Below are 21,332 nucleotides of genomic sequence, written 5' to 3' on the forward strand. Positions count from 1 at the left end.
GTTTGAGAACCGGAACCAAACCTTGGAGATTCAGTAGCGTTGAAGAAAACCCTGATTGATTCAGCCAGAGATGCATGTGGTGAGGTAGTCTGCAAGGATAGAAAAATCAGAACTCCATGGTGGACACAGGAAGTTAAAGAGGCAGTGAAGGAAAAGAAGAAAGCATATCAAAAGTTCCTGGCAAATAAGTCAGCTTGTGTTCTTAGAGAATACAGAGACAAATGTAAGAAAGCTAAACACTGTGTAAAAGTAGCTAAACAAAAGTGATGGGAGAACTTTGGCAAGAACATAGAAAATAAATATCAAGAAGGTGGTAAGATATTCTGGAGGTTGTTGAAGAAACTTAGAAATGGAGGAAAGAGTGCTGTAAAAGGAATTAGAGATGATAAAAGTAACATGAAAACAGGAGAAAAAGATATCCTTGAAGTATGGAGTAATTACTTCGAAACATTGCTGAATGAAACAAGCAGTGATGGCAGGGCCGAGCCGTGCGGTTGTGCAGATTGCGTGCCGGCGCTTGAAGATAGGGGCGCAATTTCACCACGGGAAATAATTTTAAAAAATATAAATTTTCTTATTCTTGAAATATATCGTTTGAAGTGAAACATTATCAATATTACCACAGATTTTATTTCAGAGTAAGCATCGACTCAGCGAAAATTTTAGAAATATTTTCGATTGTTTATTATATTTTTAGTGGAAATTGTTAGTTTAAGACAGACCGCGAATTCATTCTTACGCTGTGCTTTGGCCAGTACCGTCGACAGGATGTAGCATAGAGGCAGCCTGCCTCACGCCGCTGCTTAATAAGGTTGCTCGCTCAGCCATATTATGGCAACAAGATATTTTACATAAATACTGCATTTAGTTAACAAATAAAAAGGTGCCATTTCCCATTGACAGTTAAATATCTGCTTATTATATTTTATTAATAAAAAAATTACAGTCATACATACTAAAACTAAACATTTTTGAACCCACTTATTAGATACTTAAGGCCCATAAAGTATCACATACAATGTGAATTTCATAAACTTTTATAGTCTATATATATCTATTAAATTATATTATGCATGAATTCTTCTACTCAAACTGCGGGTTTCTATCTCCCCGAATTTCACATTTGAGCAATAATTCGCTCCCTGCAATAAACAATACGCTATCCCCCAACAGCCATTATACTGCAGAAACACTAAAACCAATTAGTTTTTCATGTCACTGGATAAGGTTCACAGACATCATTTGCAGACTAATATATATTTCTCAACAAATAGTGCAATTACAGACAACTCGGAATACAAACACTAACTAATGAATGATATCTTCCCTCCAACAGAAACTGCTATATACAGCAGGTGCAACATATGGTTTTGCTTGACACTACCCCGTCATGAACGTGTTAAAACTAAGAAATGTATAGTGAATGCATTTCAGATATTATGGAAATCGGTTTAAGAGAATTAGCATTTCAATTCAATTGTCAGCTTGTTTTGTTTGGGTAGCTCGATCTTTTGTTAATACCGCACCAATCATATGCACTTCTTAATAGTGGCTTTTTCTCTATTATACTGGCCTACAATCGTGCACATCTTTCACTTCTCATTAGTAATTTGTCAAGGGTTGTTCATTACGTATCTCAAGTCTTAAATTACTGGTAATTTTTGCTTGATATAATGGGGAAGAAGATGACTCTATTTGGGTAGATAACTGATTGCACACAAGGTAACCGCTCTTGAGGACAGAAGTGATGGAGAATAGAAGATTCTTGATAAGTCATACCCATTTTCAGTTTTTTTTTTTTTTTTTTTTTTTTTTTTTTCCCCTGAAAACTTTACTTTCGAAAATCCCCACGTATATCTCGCAGCACGATTTTTTAGCTTTAATTTTGGGAAAAAAGTGCGAGTTATAGTTGAGTAAATATGGTAATTTTTTTTAGCTTTCAAATTGTTAAGTATGGATCATTGGTTAAAGACTGGATTTATAAGACACACAAAAGAGAGCAATATAGCAGATATAGAAATAAGCAATTTCACTCCTCTCATTGATGATAAATTATTTATATTAAGTAAAAATGATTAGTATCCTTATAAATTTTGTTCCAATAAAAATAAATCATGTTTTTTTTTGCTTAAATATAAAGAGCCAACAGGCTTCATTTCGGTGATATAAACGCTATTTCAATTAAGGGGATATTAAATCCCACATTGTTTTAAAACCGAATAAGAAACTCAGAGATTGGAATCAGAGAGTTTCATGCCGAATATAGTAAACTATAAAAATATCGGCGAATACTAGCGTGAGCTAATGTAAATAGTCCTAGTACGTAGTACAATACAGGGCAACTCGTTGCAAAGGTGAGTAAAGTTCTGATCGCTATTTTTTGGTATTTTCCATAATGTAAAAACACACTTCCTAGGAAATGTATGCTGTTATTACATTATGGTAGGAGGTCACTACCCAGACCGGTTTCAGCCTTTTTTTGAGGCTTCATCAGTAAGTAGCTACACCAGATTAATACCAAAGGGTATAACGAAAAGAACTTATATACTCTGCTGTACAAGATAACTATGAAGAAACAAATGTTACATGCGAAAATGAAACTGGACTGTCTACAGAAGTTGCAGCAGAAGAAATATTGGATTCCGATTCAGCGAAACACGAAACTTCAAATTTTAATGTTAATGATCCAGGTACTTGGCCGAATCATATAACTACGAAAGTTAGCGATTGTTTAGTTGAGCATTGCCCTCATCAAGTAGTTAATAAAGAATTTCCCAAGGATGAATCTGGCTGCAAGTTTTCCGATTCATACTATTATTGAACTTTAGCAAATGGAGAAAAACTTTTACGAAGTTATCTAGTTTATTCAGAATCGCGAAATTCGGTTTTCTGTTGTTATTGTAAAATATTTGGTAGTCAAAATTCCCAGCTTACTAATGAATACGGTTGTAATGATTGGCAACATTTGAGTCATATACTAAAGATACACGAGATAAGTTCCGTGCACATTAAAAACTGTTGAAAATGCAGCGAACTTAAAATGTCGTTGATTAAGAAATGCACTATTGATTGCACACAACAAAGATTATACGAAACGGAGAAAAAATATCGGCAATCTGTTATAGAACGGTTAATCTACATAATACAATATTTATCAAGACAGTGTATAGCTTTTAGAGGTTCTTCACAAAAACTTTTTGAAAATGATAATGGCAATTTTTTAAAGTTAGTAGAAACTGTCGCTAAATTCGATTCGATAATGGCAGAACACTTGCATCGCATCCAAACATCACAAAAAAGGAACATTGCTCATTATTTAGGTGATAAAATACAAAATTAAATCATCCATATAATTTCTGAAGCTATAAAAACAAAAAATTTTAGAAATGATTAAAGAAGCGACATATTATTCATTAATTCTTGACACTACTCTGGATATAAGCCACACAGAACAATTATCTATTGTTATTAGATTTGTTAATCAAAATAAAGATACAAATATAGCAGAAATTCGTGAACATTTTTTGGGTTTTCAATCTGTAGAAGATACCACTGGGCAAGGACTATTTTAATTTATAAAAAATTATTCAAAATTATTGAATATTAACATTTCGGATTTACGCAGCCAAGCTTATGATAACGATTCAAATATGCGATGTACTGCAGAAAAAAAATCTATTTCGATTTATAAAAAATTATTCAAAATTATTGAATATTAACATTTCGGATTTACGCAGCCAAGCTTATGATAACCGTTCAAATATGCTAGGCAAACATAATGGACTGCAGAAAAAAATCCTTGAAATAAATTCAAGGGCTTTTTTTATTCCGTGTGCTGCTCATTCATTAAATTTGGTAGTTATTGATGCAGCTAAGATATCCTGTGAAACTGTAAATTTTTGGGGGGTAATACAGGAATTATATAATTATTTTTCAATATCTGTGTAATGTTGGGCTATATTAAAAAAAACATTAGTGTTTTAAATTTGAAACCACTTTCTGCTACTAGGTGGGAAAGTAGAATAGAAGCAATAAAGCCACTTAAAAATAATATCAAGGAAATTTACTAGACTCTTTTTAATATTACAGAAGATGAAACCAAAGATATCGATTCTAGAGTTCAGGCAGACAACTTAATTTCAAAGATTTATTCGTTTAAATTTATTTGCTCTGTTCATGTTTGGTATGAAATCTTAAGTCTCGTAAATGTTGCAAGCAAAATAATGCAGAATCCGACATTTGATATAGGAAAAATTACAGAAAATCTTGATTATGTTATACAAGAATTAAATACTTGCCGAACAGACCAATATTTTGAAAATATTATTAGAACTGTAAAAGAAGTAGCAAGCAATCTTAATATTGATCCTATTTTTCCAGACATTCGCAAAAGAACAAAAACAAAAATGTTTGGTTACAAAGCATCAGATGAGACAATGCATGATCCTAAACAAAATTTTAAAATAATTTTTTTCTTCGCGATTTTAGACACGACAATAATTTCAGTCATGGAAAGATTCATACTCTTAAAACAACATAGCGAAGAATTTAAAGTTATAAGAGACATTAGCAAATTAAAAGATTGGAGTGATGAAGATTTAATGAAACATTGTAAAGATTTGCACTTAAAACTGAGCGACAATCAAGATTTCGACAATCACGATAATTGATGGTATGACTTTATTTGAGTAATTAAAAACTTTGCAATGTTTTATTATAAAAAGAGTCAGCTCCTCAGGATGTTTTAAATTATATATACAAAAATACCGACATGTTTCTGAATACTGCGATTGTGATGCGTATTTATTTAACATTACCAATATCCGTAGCATTAGGGGAAAGAAGTTTTTTTTCAAAACTGAAACTGATAAAAAAATTATTTGCGGTCAACAATTTTTGGAGAGCATCTAACGGATTTTTCAATTATATCAATTGAAAATAATATTATGGATTCATTAGACATTAAAGATATTATGGATATAGACGGGCCTATTTTATAAGCCAATGGGACAATGAACCTACATCACAAAGACACAAAAGGTTGCCCCAGGTTTTAAAGCTTTTAAGGATAGACTCACTTTGCTTTTTTGTTGAAATGCATCAGGTGACTTCAAGTGCAAGCCTCTGCTTATTTATCGATCTAAAACGCTTTGTGCATTGCAGGAAAAAAATTTTGAGCAATTGCCTGTTGTGTGGAAGTGGAATAGAAAAGCTTCGGTAACAAAAACCCTCTTTAATAACTGGTTTGAAAATTCATTCATTAAAGAAGTCAAACATTACTTAGAACAGCAAAACCTGTGCTTTAAAGTTCTCCTAATTCTCGATAATGCTCCAGGACACGATGCCGAAGCCCTCACAACATTGCATCCAAATAGAGGTTTTATTCCTCCCACCTAACACCACTTCCTTAATCCAACCAATGGATCAAGGGATCATAAAAACATTCAAAGTATATACTGACATAATAGGCGTAAACACGCCTATTATGTCAGGCATGTGTGAGCAAACAAAGTTTGTGCCTGAAAATATTGTTGTACTACCTTACCCCTGTCCTGAAGATATTTTCACGCGCAAACTTTGTTTGCTCATACTTGGATAAATGATAAAACTAAATTTATTATAGTCTAACCAAGTGCAAAATAAACTTTCAACATCTTTATCTAAATACAGAGTAATTTAATAAAAAGGCTGCACACCATTTGTCAACTCCTATAGGTAAAGATGACCTGCCATTGCTTCTGCCTGGTATCTCCACCTCTGGGCCTGGCTCCCACTGAAGAGATTGCAATAAAGGTTTAAACTAGTCTGGTAGTGGCCCTTCCCTTAATGCATAACGTTATACATATCCGTAAGGAGATGTGTTTTGCATTATGGGAGATACTGAGATAGGAGTGATGTTACCTTGGTCCACCTTTGCTATGAGTTGTCCGGTGTTGTACTACCTTACCCTAGTCCTGAAGATATTTTCAGGTGCAAACTTTGTTTTCTCACACTTGTATAAAGGATTAATCTAAATTTATTATAGTCTAACAAAGTGAAAAATAAACTTTCTACATAGAGTACAATTTCAAACTATACTCTATATAAACAGTAAGACCTCTGCTGCTGCTGTCATGTATATTTAGCTATTTAGTTTGCTGCTATATTTTTAATCTAGTTTAGTTTTTGACCATTCTCCTATTCAAGACTGTTGGTATCTCTCCTCCCCATTATATTTTTTATTTTTTGACAATTTTTTTTTTTCTCTTTTTGCTATAATTGGATTATGTTTATTGAATAAGTGATTAGAAATAAATTTTCCCCTGGTTTGTTGGAATTTAAAGAAATTTGGTATTAGGATCACAAAATTTGTTGATTCACTTGGGTTATTTTAATGGCAAACAGAATAGTACACATTCTGTGATGTATTTATTATGCAAGAATGCTATTAATAAATTTACTTTCTTAGAATCATTTTCATGATTGTTTCCTTAACTTTTATGAAGCATCTTTTAAAGGATCTGAGTCTTTGGCTCTAGTCAATTCAAAATTCTTGAAACATTACTTGTAAGTCAACGTTTATTGTTTGACAAACCTAAGAAATGACCAGAACATTCAAGTTTTGTTTTTAATCTTTTGAGAGATTAAAAAATGTAGTGGGGATGCTTAAGGGCCAAAGCTGTATAACCGAGAGGTGACCTCCACATAGGTGCTGAATGGACCACGGCTTCTGGCCTAAGGTCCATTCAGCACCTTTTCGTGGTGCAACGTGTTAGGTATCTACCTGGATACTGAACGAAAGAGGATGGGCTGGCAGTTTGGAATTTAGCCAACCAAATTGTATTCTTATTGTCTTAAAGCACAAATGAACTGATGGTACAACATGACACAATTTCATGCTGGCCGGCCGTGGCATCACCTGGTTAAACAAGCCCCCCACCCCGTTGTTTTCGCCAGGGAACTAGGGTGAAAACAACAGTGAAAAGTCGGCTACTCGAACAAATCCCAACTCAACATCACCAGAGTTCAAGATCAGTACTATCAACATAAGAAGCCTGAATTGCAAAGAAATGGAACTGGCAGAAGAATTGGATAAGTACCAGATCGGCATAATAGGGGTGACTGAAACAAAAAACACAAAAACTGGTGTGATCTTTCTAAGCAATAAATACAAAATGTTATATTTAGGCAATGACAATCAAAGAAAAGAAGGAGTAGCCATAGTATTCAACACTAAATACGAGACTAATCTTCTTGAATGGCAGGCAGTCTCAAGTAGAGTGATGTGGGCAAATATCAGAATGGGGAACTGGACAATGAGATTTATTTGTGCTATGGTCCCAGAGAGGATTCTACTAAGGTAGAAGTGGAGTTGCTTTAGAGAAAGCAGCTGACACAATGAAAAAGGAAAAGTTGGTCCTTGTTGGAGGTCTGAATAGCAGAGTAAGAAATGATTATCAGACATGCAGAAATATTTTGAGAAAATTTGGAGAAAAGAGCAAAGCTAATAATAATGGCAAATACCTGTTGGATTTCTGCTCAGGACATGGACTGGTTTTATTACTAACACTATGTTCCAACATAAAAATGTGCAGAAATTCACATGGAGAGAAGAGCAAGGAATAAGAAAAGTCTCATTGACTGTTATTGTTGATAGTGATGCTTTCTCAGTGTTGCAGGACACTAGAGTGTACAGAGGATTTGAAATTGGAAAAGTGATCCCCATTTAGTCTCAGATGTGAACTGTAGACAAACATGCTTCATTTTTTTTTCAAGAAAAAATTAGTTTGAGAACAGGAACCAAACTTTGGAGATTCAGTGGCAAGCCTTGAAGAAAATGTTGATTCAGCTAGACATACATGTGAGGTTGTCTGCAAGGATAGAAAAATCGAAACTCCATGGTGGACACAGGAAGTTAAAGAGGCAGTAAAAGAAAAGAAGAAAGCCTAACAAAGGTTCTTGGTGAATAAGTCAGCTTGTGTCTAGAGAATGCAGAAACAGTGTGTAAAACTAGCTAAACAAAAGTCATGAGAAAACTTTGGTAAGAACATGGAAAATTAATATCAAGAAGGTGGCATGATATTCTGAGGCTTGCTGAAAAAGCTCAGGAATAGAGGAAAGAATGTTTTAAAAGGAATTGGAGATGATAAAGTTTGACATGAAATCTGATGAAAAAGATATCCTTGATGTATGGAGTAATTACTTTGAAAAATTGCTAAATGAAAGAAGTATTAACAGTAAAAAGACAATCAGAAACCTGAAATGTGAAAAGGCAACAGGAATAGATGATATTCCACCAGAAATGCTCAAATGCTCAAGTATGTAGGTATAATAGTCTTTCAGTGGCTGTACTGCATAGTTCAGAAGGTCTGGACAGAGGGATGAATTCCAGATGATTGGAGTAGAGCTCTCCTAGTATAAACATAAAAAGGGAAATAAAACTGAATATGAGAATTACAGAGGTATTTTCCTACTGAGTGTTCCTGGTAAGATTTATGCAAGTGTACTTGAAAAACATTTGAGAAAGATTGTGGAAGAAAAGCTTTGTGAAGAACAAGCTTGGTTCAGACCAAATAGAGGCTGTCAGGATCAGATTTTCACTTTACGACAAATAGTTGAGAAATCGTGGGAATATAACAAAGATCTGTGTTTAAGTTTTGTAGACCTGCAAAAGGCATATGACAAGGTGCCAAGAGACAAGCAGTTGACAACACTACAGTTAGGTGGTGTCAGTGGGGCATTATATCAAGCAGTACTTAGTCTTCGTTTGATTTGTAAGTCACTAGTTAGAATTGAAGGAAGTACAAGAAGATAGTTTGATGTTAAATTTGATGATGTCAGGCAAGGATGTACATTATCCCCTCTATTATTCATTATCTATATGGATCACATTATGAAGTAGAGTGATATTATCTGATATCAAAATTGGAGATGTTAATGTCAGCTCTTTGCTTTATGCGGATTTAATGTTATACTTTTAAATAAATCCGCTACAAGTCTGCAAGATTATCTGACTAAATTGAATAACTGTTGTAATAAATTTGATATGAAAATCAGCAGAAACAAGAACAAAGATAATGAAAATAGGCAGTAACATTGAAAATATCAACTGCATCGTGAATGGAAGAACCTATAGAACAAGTAAAACATTTCATCTATTTAATCGCAATTTTTTGTGAATATGGTAAATTAAATATTGAAATGGACATCAGAGTCAACAATGTCAGTATGGTTGGAAGTCAACTGAATACATTTATGTGGAATAAGAGAGAAATTACTCAAACACTAAATTAGCTGTATACAAGACAGTGTTCAAACCAGTTTTAATTAATGGATCTGAGAGCTGGGTTAGAAATAAAACATTTGACCAACGACTAGAGACCACAGATATGAGAGTCCTGAGAAAGATTAGGGTCGTGAACAGATGGCATCAATGGCAATATCATATTGAAAACGAGGATACTAGGAAAGAACTTGACATTACTAGCATCCAGGAATGTGTTAGCAGAGCTAATCTCAGGTGGTATGGTCACTTAAATAGAATGGGAGAGGAAAGATTAGCAAAACAAGTGTTCTCTGCCAGGTTGGCAGGAAAACGACCCAGAGGAAGACCAAGATATAGATGTATTGATACAATAAAAGAAAATTAGAAGACAGAAATATAAGATCTGATAATGTTGGAGTCTTGACAAGTAACAGACTGATTTGGAGGAAAATTGTAGATAGGAAGTTAGTAATGATGTAAGTTTTCATGTAGTGCTATCATAATATTCTGTACACCCCTTGACGGTACACATCAGGAATTTGATGATGAAGAATGTAGCGAACAAACTGTATTGTTTTATGACAATTTTTTATTTTATTTTATTTTATTATATCGTTATTTCAGAGCTAGTAACATTAAATGAAAGATTGAGGTCTAACCATCCTAGTTAAGGAATCATACTGCATAAAACTGGTGTCTGTAGGCAATTCTGTTTTTTTTTAATTTATAAATTCTCTTTATTTATTTATTTATTAAGGGACTTTAATAATACTTTTCTGTTTAATCTAAGGTTTTAAGTGTATAATGTGCAAATTTTGAATTTCATTTTTATTTTTAATTATTGGATTAGGACCATTTTCAATTTTAACTGGAGTTTTTAATGTTTTGCTTGTCTTGGAAACTGGAAAGTCGTCATTGACAAGACATTTTGAAGCACAGTATAATGCTAATGGTAAGTATTTTTTACTTAAATATTAAGATATATTTCAGCTATTAAATAATATTTTAAAATAATATTAACTGTTTTTTTCATTATAGTTGATTTTCATGCAAGTATTAGATTTATGTAACTGCTTCTTTACATTCATTTTAAGAATTTAAAAAGTGATGTTTTAAGGATACTTGTGACATAAAGACTGAATAATATAAGCACGTAAACACAAGAAAGATATTTGATTAACCAAATATTTCGGTCTGGAAATAGCAGACCATCTTCAGTGGCACTGCAAGAATAGTTTAAAAAAAAATACAAGGTGGAATACTAACAACAGATCATTTAAAAATAGATCAAGCCGCCACGTGATGTTATATCACTAAGTATTAAACGGAATATTTTTAAGCAGAGACATGATTGAAATAAAGATATTAATTAATAATATTAAATAACATAAAATTAATATGAATTAATGAGTTATCCTGATTAGACTTTCCCAGATTTTTGATATAGATATACAGTGGTATCTCACTAATCCAAACTAATAAAAACCGTGCTCGTTCAGATTAGCAAATTTCTCCCCAAGAGACAACAATAACATTTTGGGATTAAAAGATTACCAGCTGTGTACTACATTGATGGAAAGGTACTCCAAGAGATTGATGAGGCTAGGGACTTAGGGGTGTTGGTAGATAGGGAGATGAAGTTCAGAGGACACATTGCTAAGGTGTCCAAGATTGCACATAGGATTACTTGGTTGTTGAGGAACACACTGACATCCAGAGATAAAGAGGTTATCATTCCCATTTATAAAGCATTGATACTTCCACATTTGGATTACTGTGCTCAGGTCTGGTCACCTGGAATACTTGGAGATGAGGAGGCTGTGGATAGGGTTCAGAGAAGATTGGCCAAGTTGGTGAGTCATGTAAAAAATGCTCCCTACATTGATAGATTGAGAGCGTGTGGATTGCAGAGATTTGTTGATAGGCGAAGAAGAAGAGGGGATATGATAGAAACATTTAAATTACTGAAAGGTTTTTATAGGATTGATGCAGGGGAAATGTTTAAGCTATGTGATAGTGATGGAAAAACAAGAGGTCATCCCTGAAAATTAAAGAAGAGTGTGGTTAGCAAAGGTGTCAGAACAAGGTTTTTTGCCTGGAGGGTGGTGAATGAGTGAAATTCATTGCCTGACTTAGTTGTGAGCTCTTTGTCTGTAAATGAATTCAAGAAGAGATATGACAGATATTGTTTTGCTAGTTTCGGTCTCCCACGATGAGTCTACTGACTCCATGGAGATACCCGTAATAATAGCATTTAAGACAAAAATAATCGGATTCTAATGGTATAACAATTTAATTCTGTAAATAAATTAACTGATAGAAAAAGCTACTGTACTGTAATATAAAACAAAAAAAAAATAATAATAATACAGTACACAAGTTTATTTTAGTAAAAAATTTAATTTGTATATACCTGTATTGTTGAGGATTCCGATTTAATAAAATTGCATAGTTCAGTACGTAACTTAATTTACATAAAAAATATCACTTTCTTGTACACAACACAAAAACGTTTCACAAAAAAGCACAAAAAAAGTCTCTGATTTTCTTTTGCTTCTTGAAGCTAAACGTTTTTTGAATGCTTTTTCTTGGAGCTGCATTAGCAACAAAATTTTGTGCAATGGCTTATCATTCTGCTTAGTCCATTCTATACACATTAAAACTGTCAGCTGCCTCTTCCTGTTTTATTTTTTTTTCTTCGAGTTCTTCATCTTCATCATCTTCTAATTCATTCTGTAGCATCATATTTATAATTTCATCATCTGATTTGATTTCGAATTCACTTTCGGTTCTATCTGTAATCCATTCTGCAACATCTGTATGTGAAATTTCAACATCTGGATTTATATTTTTAACCAAATTATGCACGTTTTGAATTTCCTCTTTTTGTGTATATTTGTGATTCATGCCGAAAATACAGTACTTACTGTACAGTATAAAAAAAGCAAACGTGAATACACAAATCAAATTAGTCCTCCAGTATAACCGTACAATCGATAGTATGAAAAAAATACTGTACCATAATAATAATAAAATAAATAATAATAGTTAAAATAATAATTATTAATTTAAAATAATAGTACACAAAATAATAATACATAATAAATAACTTTTTTCTTTCAAACCGCAGTTCGGATTACTGGAGGGTTCAGGTCAGCGAGATACCACTGTACAATCATTCTGATTCAGGTTAGGACGATGGAGTAAGGCCTCTACACTTTCTTTGAATAAACGTTCAAATTTATAAGGATCTATGTAAGAGGCGAGTTTTTGACCAAAGGATGTTGTGGTTATTTCAATCCCGTGCTGAGCCAATCCAGATTTTTCAGGTTTGTTGTGATGAATGGAGGATTGATGTTCCTGGATTCTTTTTCAAGAGAATGTCCAGTTTGTCCAGAATAGGAGAATTAAATATCTTTCTTGTGTTTACATGCTTAGATTATTCATTTAAAAATTTCTTACACAAAAAGTTTTAAAACAAATCAAAATTGAGCAGCTTTCAAAGATGAATTGTAGACTCAAATACACAAACATCATTGAAGTAAAAATGAAAGAGATTGAAAACAAAAACCAAACTTTTGAGTTTCAGTGACTAACCCAGATGAAAATATTAATTGATTCAGCTGGTGAGGTTGTCTGTAGGGATAGAAAAATCAGAACTCCATGATGGACTCAGGAAGTTAAAAAGGCAGCCAAAGAAAAGGAGAGATCATATGGATAATTCCTGGCAAGTGCTCTTATTCAAGCTTGTACTCTTAGAGAATACAGAGAACAAAGTAAGAAAGCGAAGCACTGTAAACTAGCTAAACACAAGTCATGGGAGAATTTTCAGCAAGAACATAGAAAATAAGTATCACAAAGTGGCAAAATATTGTGGAGGCTATTGAAAAAGCTTAGAGATTGAGGAAAAAGTACAGTAAAAGGAAAGTCAACAGTTTAGAATTGAAGTAAATACAGGAAGATGTTTTGATGTTAAATCAGGTGTATGACGAAGGTACACATTTTCAACATCGACACTGTTATTCATTATCTATATCAATCACATTATGAAGGAAAGTGGTATTAAATCTGATGTCAGAATTGGCGATGTTAATCTTTACTTTATGCATAATGTTATACTTCTAAATAAATTCCGCAAGATTTCCCCTGACTAAGTTGAATAACTGTAATAAATTTGGTATGAAAATCAGCATTAAAAAGACAATGAAAATAGGCAGAAAAAAACATTGAAAACATTAGCTGCATCCTGAATGGGGAACCTATAGAACAAGTAAAACATTTCAGCTATTTTAGTCACAATTTTTAGTGATTATTGTAAATGAAATATGGAAGACAACAGAATTAGTAAAGCTGATATGGTAGGAAGTCAGCTGAATAAATTTATATGGAATAAGAAAGAAATTAGTGAAAACACTAAATTAGCTGTATACAAGACAATGTTCAAACCAATTTTAACTTATGTATCTGAGAGCTGGGTTAGAAGTAAAACATTTGACCAAAGACTAGAGACCTCAGATATGAGAGTCTTAAGAAAGATTAGGGGTGTGAACAAATGGCATCAATGGCAGTATTATATTAAAAACAAGGATAGAACTTCACATTATTAGTATCCAGGAATGTGTTATCAGAGCTAATCTCATGTGTGCTCTGTGGCATAATGCAGTTGGTTCAGGACTGATGTTGCACACATGCTGCATTATGCTGTCTTTCATCACAGGCAAGTTATCAGGATGATTCTGATAAACCCTGTATTTCAGAAATCCCCAGAGCCAGAAGTCATTGGGGGTCAGATCTGCTGAACAAAGTGGCCAGGCAGTGGGAAATGCACATTCAAAGAACTTCCTGTAAGAATCGACTGATGTGGGAAGGGGTTCCATCATGCATGAAAATGACTGAATCCATGCACAGGGAAACCTGGATGGCAGAGTGGTTAGTGTACCCACCCTCCAACCAACAGGTTGCGGGATTCAAATCCTGCTGCAGGCATGGATGTTTGTAATTGTCTTACCTTGTGCACTGTTATAACGTTTGATATGGCCAAGTATGACCTTTTGCTGTCCTTGTGCCATTAAAAACCATAAATCATCATCATACACATGCATTGCTGTAGCTGTGGCACAACAAAATTGTTCATCATATCGCGATATCCCTCGGCAGTAGCTGAGCAGGTCACAAGACTGGTGAATGTTCTCAAAGAAGAATGGTTCAATGATAAACGAAGCTGTAAACCTGCACCAGACTTTGGGAGAATGCAAAGAAATTTGTTGGATTGCATGCAGGTTTTGTGCATCCCATACCTGGCAATTGTGGGTATTCACAACTCCTTTCAGGTGAAAATGAGCCCCCATCTTCCCCACAAAATCATCCATGGCCATTCAGAGTCCAATTCCATTTGAGCAATGAATGCTGAAGCAAATGTCAGTTGACTTTCAAAATCCTGTGTGGATAATTCCTGTGTCAGGATTATCTTGAATGAGTAGAAATGCAAAATCTTCTATAGAATTTTGTAGACAGTTGTGTAAGGCACTTCCATGTTGTTTTGATGCAGTGAAGGGAAAAATTCCACATCCATCTTTTAAAAACCTCCTGGCACCTCTTGAGTTGTGTGATATGCAAATTCCATGGATTTGATGTTTATGCCTCCTGGTAGTGAATTTTGAAACTCCCCCCCCCCCCTCTCTCTCTCTCAGTTGCTTTTGCATGATGCACAATGTATTCCTGAAAAGTTTTGCAGCCTTTGGGTTACTGGATGTGCTCCACAAAGCCTTGAACAGAGATACTCTAATTATGATCACCCTGTATAACACTGGATTTAAATCCTGTGTAGGATACAAAATCCCGTTAAAAAAGAAAAAAATCTAAAGATGAATTAGCTAATCTCATGGAAGTGACAAGGCTTTTTCTGGGTTTTTTTCATCCTGCAAATGTACTTGTCAGAAGAACATACATAAGTTAGTAATACACTCACCTCATAGCCTTAGCTGCTTCAGCTATAATTCCAAACAACCACAATCACATCTTGTTTTTCTTTAATACATATTTATTTTGCCTTATAGGTTAAACATGCTGCAAACTGTCACCCATGTATCAAAAATCAGATCAACCTGTGGTGACATACAGATGTGACTCATAATGATGCATGTTTTGTTCTCATCAGAGAGCATTTGAAAACAAATCTCATTTTGATACTTAAATATAAAGAGCCAATAGGCTTCATTTCGGCGATCTTTGAGTTTCTTATTTGGTTTTAAAACAATGTGGGATTTAATATCCCCTTAATTTAAATCTCATTTTGATGTTTTCACACCACTTTGCTGTTGCATTTGTATTCTGCATCTACATTTAGTAAAAACTAAAGCAACTTGCACAAGTATGCATTGTCTTGGTATTTTAGTAACCTGAAATGGTTAAGACACTTGTAACATGCCTTGATGAATTGCTAAAATTGTTGTCCAACATGTGAGTATAATTATTCAGTATCAAAATCATGTCTGGTATAATTCTTACCAGTTCATTCTCAATCCATGTTTCATGCCAGTTTTTACTATTCATGAACTGGTATGAGATTATGACCAAATACTTTCCTCAGTTGTCTTGATTGCCCTTTTCAGGAAGTGACTGAAATTCAAAGTTGTCAGATCACCTACAAACAATTAATTGCTTTTCATAGACAAGCTTTCTCATTGCCTGTTTAAATAATAGTCAAAACTAAAATGGCTTTACCATGAAATTTTTTTTTTTTTTTTTTTTGCTTTATATGTAAACAGTTGTACTGTTTCCATATTAGCATTAAACAAGCTATTGCCTCACTTTAAAGGCGTCATCTGTGACATCTAAGTAGAATGACTTCTATAGTTTGATTAGTAAGATAAGGCTTGGGTTAGTTCCCATCAAGAATACAAGGATTTTGATTGAAAATGGACAAATTAGCCAATGAAGAAATGCATTTGACATAGGTGATAAAAATTGACATATGTGAACCTAATGATCTCAGCACAACTCTAAATAACCCTAAAAATTTCTCACAGTAAGCTACTTTCTGTTGATGGAATTTTGTGTAGTAAGACAATTTTTTCCCCTTTATTTCTGTTTCATATTGTTAAAGCTTTTGCATGGTTTAATATTTATTTTCCAGAATGCACTTTCACTCCAAGTCCAGTGTCATCTGCTGGTCTGCTAATTTCTCCAAGTTATGCTGCTGGTCGTTCTGATAGTGTTACTTGTACATGGACACTGAAACCTGTACTGCATTTAACTAAAGTAAATTTAGCCTTTGAAGATTTCTTTTTAAATAGTAGTAAATTGCTGATATCAGGAAGTGACAATCAGGACGGAGAATACTCTAGTAAGTAGTTTAAGAAAAGTTAATTTAATAAAATTTAATTTGTTCTTTGTTTTCGTTTTTATTAAATAAAGCAGCTAGATAGTATGTAGCCAATTCCATTATAATGGAATTACTGTATAACTCTAGTAAAAAATCACTTTCAATGCAGTTTTTAGCTAAATGTGAACTGCCAATTCAAAAATTGTATCAGACTTCATATATCAACAAGTTATATCAAACTCTACTCTCCAAAATTGCTTTATTTGCTAATTGCAAATGCATACATTAAGAACCTCCTTAGCTCAGTCATATAGACAAAGCCCTTTGGTCGGAAAGACCTGGGCTCGATTCCTGTCCACGATGTTAGGAACCTTCATGTGGTCTCTTTCAACTGAAGGTGAGTTAGCCAGTCTCATATAATGGTGTAGGGTTTCCCTCCCAGAAACTGGTTTTTTTGGCACTCAGAACAGGCAAACCAGCTCTGTGAACACACACACACTCCTACAGACAAAAAATATCCCCCCTCCCCCAGGTCAGTTGGGATTGTGCATGTAAAGTCGCATCATGTAAAAGTCCAATCCCAAATAGATGGAATAAGGCACAAGAGGAAGAAGGAAAAGATGCATACATTGCTAACTGAATTTAAGCAGCTCAGCTATAAGGAAGAATATTGTTGCCATGGTGACAAATACAGAAAGTAGGTCAATGTTCTGTGTAACATTTGCAGCAAATAAATGCTAAAAGTGAACTGCACAGAATGCACTTAGATTGAGTAATGTTGAATACAATCCTCACAGGAAAAGCAAGGTTGTTTTTGTGTTCACAGTGGAGAACCAGGATGGAAATGATAGCTATTTTTTAAAGAATGGGAGATAGAAGTGGGCAGGACAATAAGCTGGGAAAAAATAGTGATGGTGAGGTATTTGGGCAAATTAGATCAGCTAGTGTAAAGTGGATGATTTCAAGGATACTAACAGGTTGGAAATAAGAACTGGAAAAGGGAAACTGAATTTCTGAAGTTCTTGAGTGGACAGTTTATCTCAGATGGCATGTAACAGAGAGAAAACTCAAAGATCAGTAGTTTTATGCATGGTCAAGTATTAAAGAATGTGATTGTGAATGGGATATCATGACTGCAACCACTCGGTTAGAGCAGTTGTATGGAAGTCAAGAAGAAAGAGATTTATTTGAAATTACAAGGCTTCTGGTTATCACACTTGAAGTATGAGAGAGGAGATATACTATGGTTAGAAAAACTTTGAAAGAAGGAAAATCATCAGTGTGTGGGAATTATGAAATGTTTGTCAAATAGAAGCAGCAAATTATCTGTGGAGTGAAAGGAATAAGTAGGTTTGTAGCAAAATACATGACTAGATGAGACCAAGTGGGAATTGCAGGAGTTTTTATTTTATTTATATCTTACTCTTTTTTTCTTACCCATAAAAAGATTGATAATCTATAATACATTGGTGCCATGAGTAGACTAAGGTTATTTTTTTATTAATTTTATATTTTTTGTATTTTTATTTTTTTATTTTTTATTTTTTTGTGTGTTCTTTCATTTATTGAGCTTGTAAAATGTAACAAAATTAAAGAAATGTTGCAAAGAGTTGACTGGTCACCCAGAAAGCGATGTAAAATAGTACTATTAAGTGAACAAGGCTACAGTTATGAAGAAATTAGAAGAAATATTGGTGGAAACTTAACCAAAGGTGGCATTTCTAAATTTTTGAAGAGGTTAAAGAGACTCAGTCACTACAAAACCAGACTGATAAAGGCAGGAAAAGGTGCACAACAATAAGTGATGATAGAAGAATTGAGAGACTGTGCCTATGTGACAAAAGAAAATCATCTGGGTGTATACAAGACGAAATGGTGCAATACAATGTGAAGTTGAGTGCAAGGTCTGTTTAGCACAGACTGCAGGAATTTGGTCAAAATGCTAGAATTCCTGAAAAAAGCCATTTTTATCTCTCAAACAAAGGTTGAAAAGATTAAACTGGGCTAAAACTCGTGTTAACTGAACAGCTGAACAATGGGACAGTGTTATTTGGAGTGATAAGACCAAAATCTTCCTGTTTGGTAGTGATGGCATTAAATACGTAAAGAGAAGATTTGCATCCTGATTGCATTACACCTACCCTGAAACACCCACCTAGTGTTATGATCTGGGGTTGTATGACATCAAAAGGTGTGAGCAGAATTTGCATGATTAATGGGAATATAAATGCCCAAAAATACATAAATAAAATACTTGAGCCCAAACTGAAGCCTTCTGCATGTGATCTTTTCCAAGATAATGAAGCATTTATATTTAGGCCAGCTTGTTGGCTGAGTGGTTAGCATATCTGCTCTCCAGCCAAAAGGTTGCTGGCTCAAATCCTGCCGTGGGCATGGATGTTTGTGATTGTCTGTTTAAATACTAGTCGTGGTGGTCAGAGGTAGATGGCGTTGTTGTAGATGACGATAGTTGGGGTTGGTGGAGACAGAGTTGTAGAGTAGGTGCCCTCCCTCGATGAGTCTTTGGACTCCCTAGAGGTGTTACATATTAATAATAATATTTCAACAGGATTCAGCTCCATGTCATGTTGCTGCTGTGTGCAAAAAGTGGTATCAGGATAATCTTATTCCACTGCTGGAATGGCCTAGGAATAGCCCAGACCTTAACCCAATCGAAAATCTATGGAGCCGACTAAAGAAACTTGTTAGTCAGAAGCAACCCACCAATAAAACCCAATTAATACAAGCAATAATTCAATCTTGGTTTCACATTATAACAGCTGCAGAACTAAAAAACTTGGTTCACTCCATGGGAAGGCATTGTAAGGCCATAATTAACACTAAAGGTTACCCAACTAAGTATTAATTCACATTGAAAATTTTTGTATATCTCATTTTTTTCTGTGTTTCAATTTTCTTCTTTATAACTGCTGTTCTAATAAAAAAATCCTTCATAAAAGTTATTGCATTACATTCCTGATTAAATTATCTTTCCATTGATATATAATTTTATGGTATTACTCAAAAAAAAAAGTGGTGTTATGAGCCATCAAACCTCAGAAATGCACTTTTTCCAAAAGGTTTGTTTCCACAATTTTGGCCGCTAGTGTATGTTCTAATTTTCTTTTATAAACTTTTGTCAGCTTCAAAAATTATATGGAATTTAATTTGTCAGTAAATTAAGTTGCACAGATCCAGCATGTAATTAGTAATAACTCGTTTGTACTGTATCATGGGGGAAAAAAAAAACAAAAAACTTGCAGTTTAATATTGTAAACATTTATTTTGTTTGTACTTCACTAAACTCATGAAATTAAAAACAATAGTTCTTTGAGGCTTTTTTTTTCTCTTAATGCTATCATTTTTTTGGTATCTGTTTTCTTTTCTTTGTATGAAGCATGTCCAGAAAGTAAGTTCTGTTCAGAAGTTACAACCAAATAAGGTATGGGAGAAGGGTTTCACATGTGTGGTAGCATAGGTGACTCATTAGCCAGCAGTTAACCATTTTACTTTTGCTCTGTTATTGTTTGTTTTCTACAGATAACTTATGAGTGCTATGATAAAAAAAAATCTGCCAGTTGTGAGGTTCATGGTGTGCTATGGTTTTCGTTGGCCAAAAAGAATAATGCTACAGAAATTTATCAGTGGCTGTGTAAGGTTTACAAGCCTAACATAATGAGAGTAATGTTAGGCAATGGTATTGTTTTGTTTAAAGAAGAGCCAGTTTCCAGCCATGTAGTGATAGACAATTTGTTGGAAAGTGTGAAATTGAAAATTCATGAGAATGTTTTCACAATTATGGAACTTTCTTTTGTATTCCCAAAAGTTTTATACTCAGTCATTCACGAAATTGTGACAGAAAAGCTGGAGTATAAAAAATTGTGTGCGAGATGGTTCCCTAAAATGCTGATTGATGTGCATAAATAGGAACAAGTGAAATTGGCTCTAAAATTTTTGGAGCTTTATGAAAATGAAGAGGAACTTTTTCTAATACCAAGACTGGTGACAAACGTGGATTCTGTACACAAACGTGGAGTCAAAACAACAATCATTGCAGTGTGCCATTCATCATCTCCAAAAGAATTCAAACAGCCACTGGCAGTCAAAAAAATTTGCTTGTTGATCTTCAGCAAGGAACCACAATTAATTTTAGTGTTTACTCTTTCCACCAAGTCATCTGTCACTACACATGGCTGGCCACTGCACTCTTCATCATGAACATTGATATGCTCTTCATTTAAACAAATGACACACATTGCCTAACCTTAAGGTTAGGCAATGTGTGTCATTTCCTCCTACCCATGGTCTGCCTACTGCTGCAGTTCTTTTGATCCAAACACCTGCTCAATCCAAATAACAGAGATCATCATCACAGGAATACATGCTTTCATCCCTTATTCTACTCCAAATTTTCAGCTACCATCTAAGTCTTCGTTCTCAAAAAAGAGTGCCAGTGCTGTAAAAGAAAAAAACTCTGCTTACCATGAATGACTCAAGACAAACTCAGCTGCCCACTCTACCTGTAGCTTGCAACAGTTGCAGAAGAATCATCACCAAGTCCAAGTCAGACTTTGAAAGGGCCAAATGCTGCAAACTCGCCTCCTACCCCAAATGGCAGTTGCTCCTTTTCCTTTGCCAAGGCCATTGAACACATCTTCTGCCCACCCAGGTTTCCACCACTCTCATATTCTGATGGTACTGTAGTTAGCTCACCTAAAGACAAGGCCAACTTACTTTCCTTTTCCAATTTCTGCATTGATGACC

General features: G+C 34.3%; 1 protein-coding gene across 1 annotated transcript in view; it reads left to right on the forward strand.

Moving 5' to 3' along the window:
• The window catches only part of LOC150098057 (uncharacterized), a 345,306-nt gene that overhangs the window by 68,782 nt on the left and 255,192 nt on the right, over nt 1–21,332 (forward strand). Inside the window, exons 5-6 of the mRNA XM_090406364.1 lie at nt 10,095–10,196; nt 16,380–16,589. Of these exons, the coding sequence (XP_090262490.1) occupies nt 10,095–10,196; nt 16,380–16,589 (312 nt within the window). The remainder of the gene's footprint in view (nt 1–10,094; nt 10,197–16,379; nt 16,590–21,332) is intronic.

Source organism: Typopeltis vanoorti, chromosome 16 (genome assembly GCF_054136105.1).
Source record: "Typopeltis vanoorti isolate ZY-2024b chromosome 16, IOZ_Tvanoo_1.0, whole genome shotgun sequence".
Lineage (NCBI taxonomy): Eukaryota > Metazoa > Arthropoda > Arachnida > Uropygi > Thelyphonidae > Typopeltis > Typopeltis vanoorti.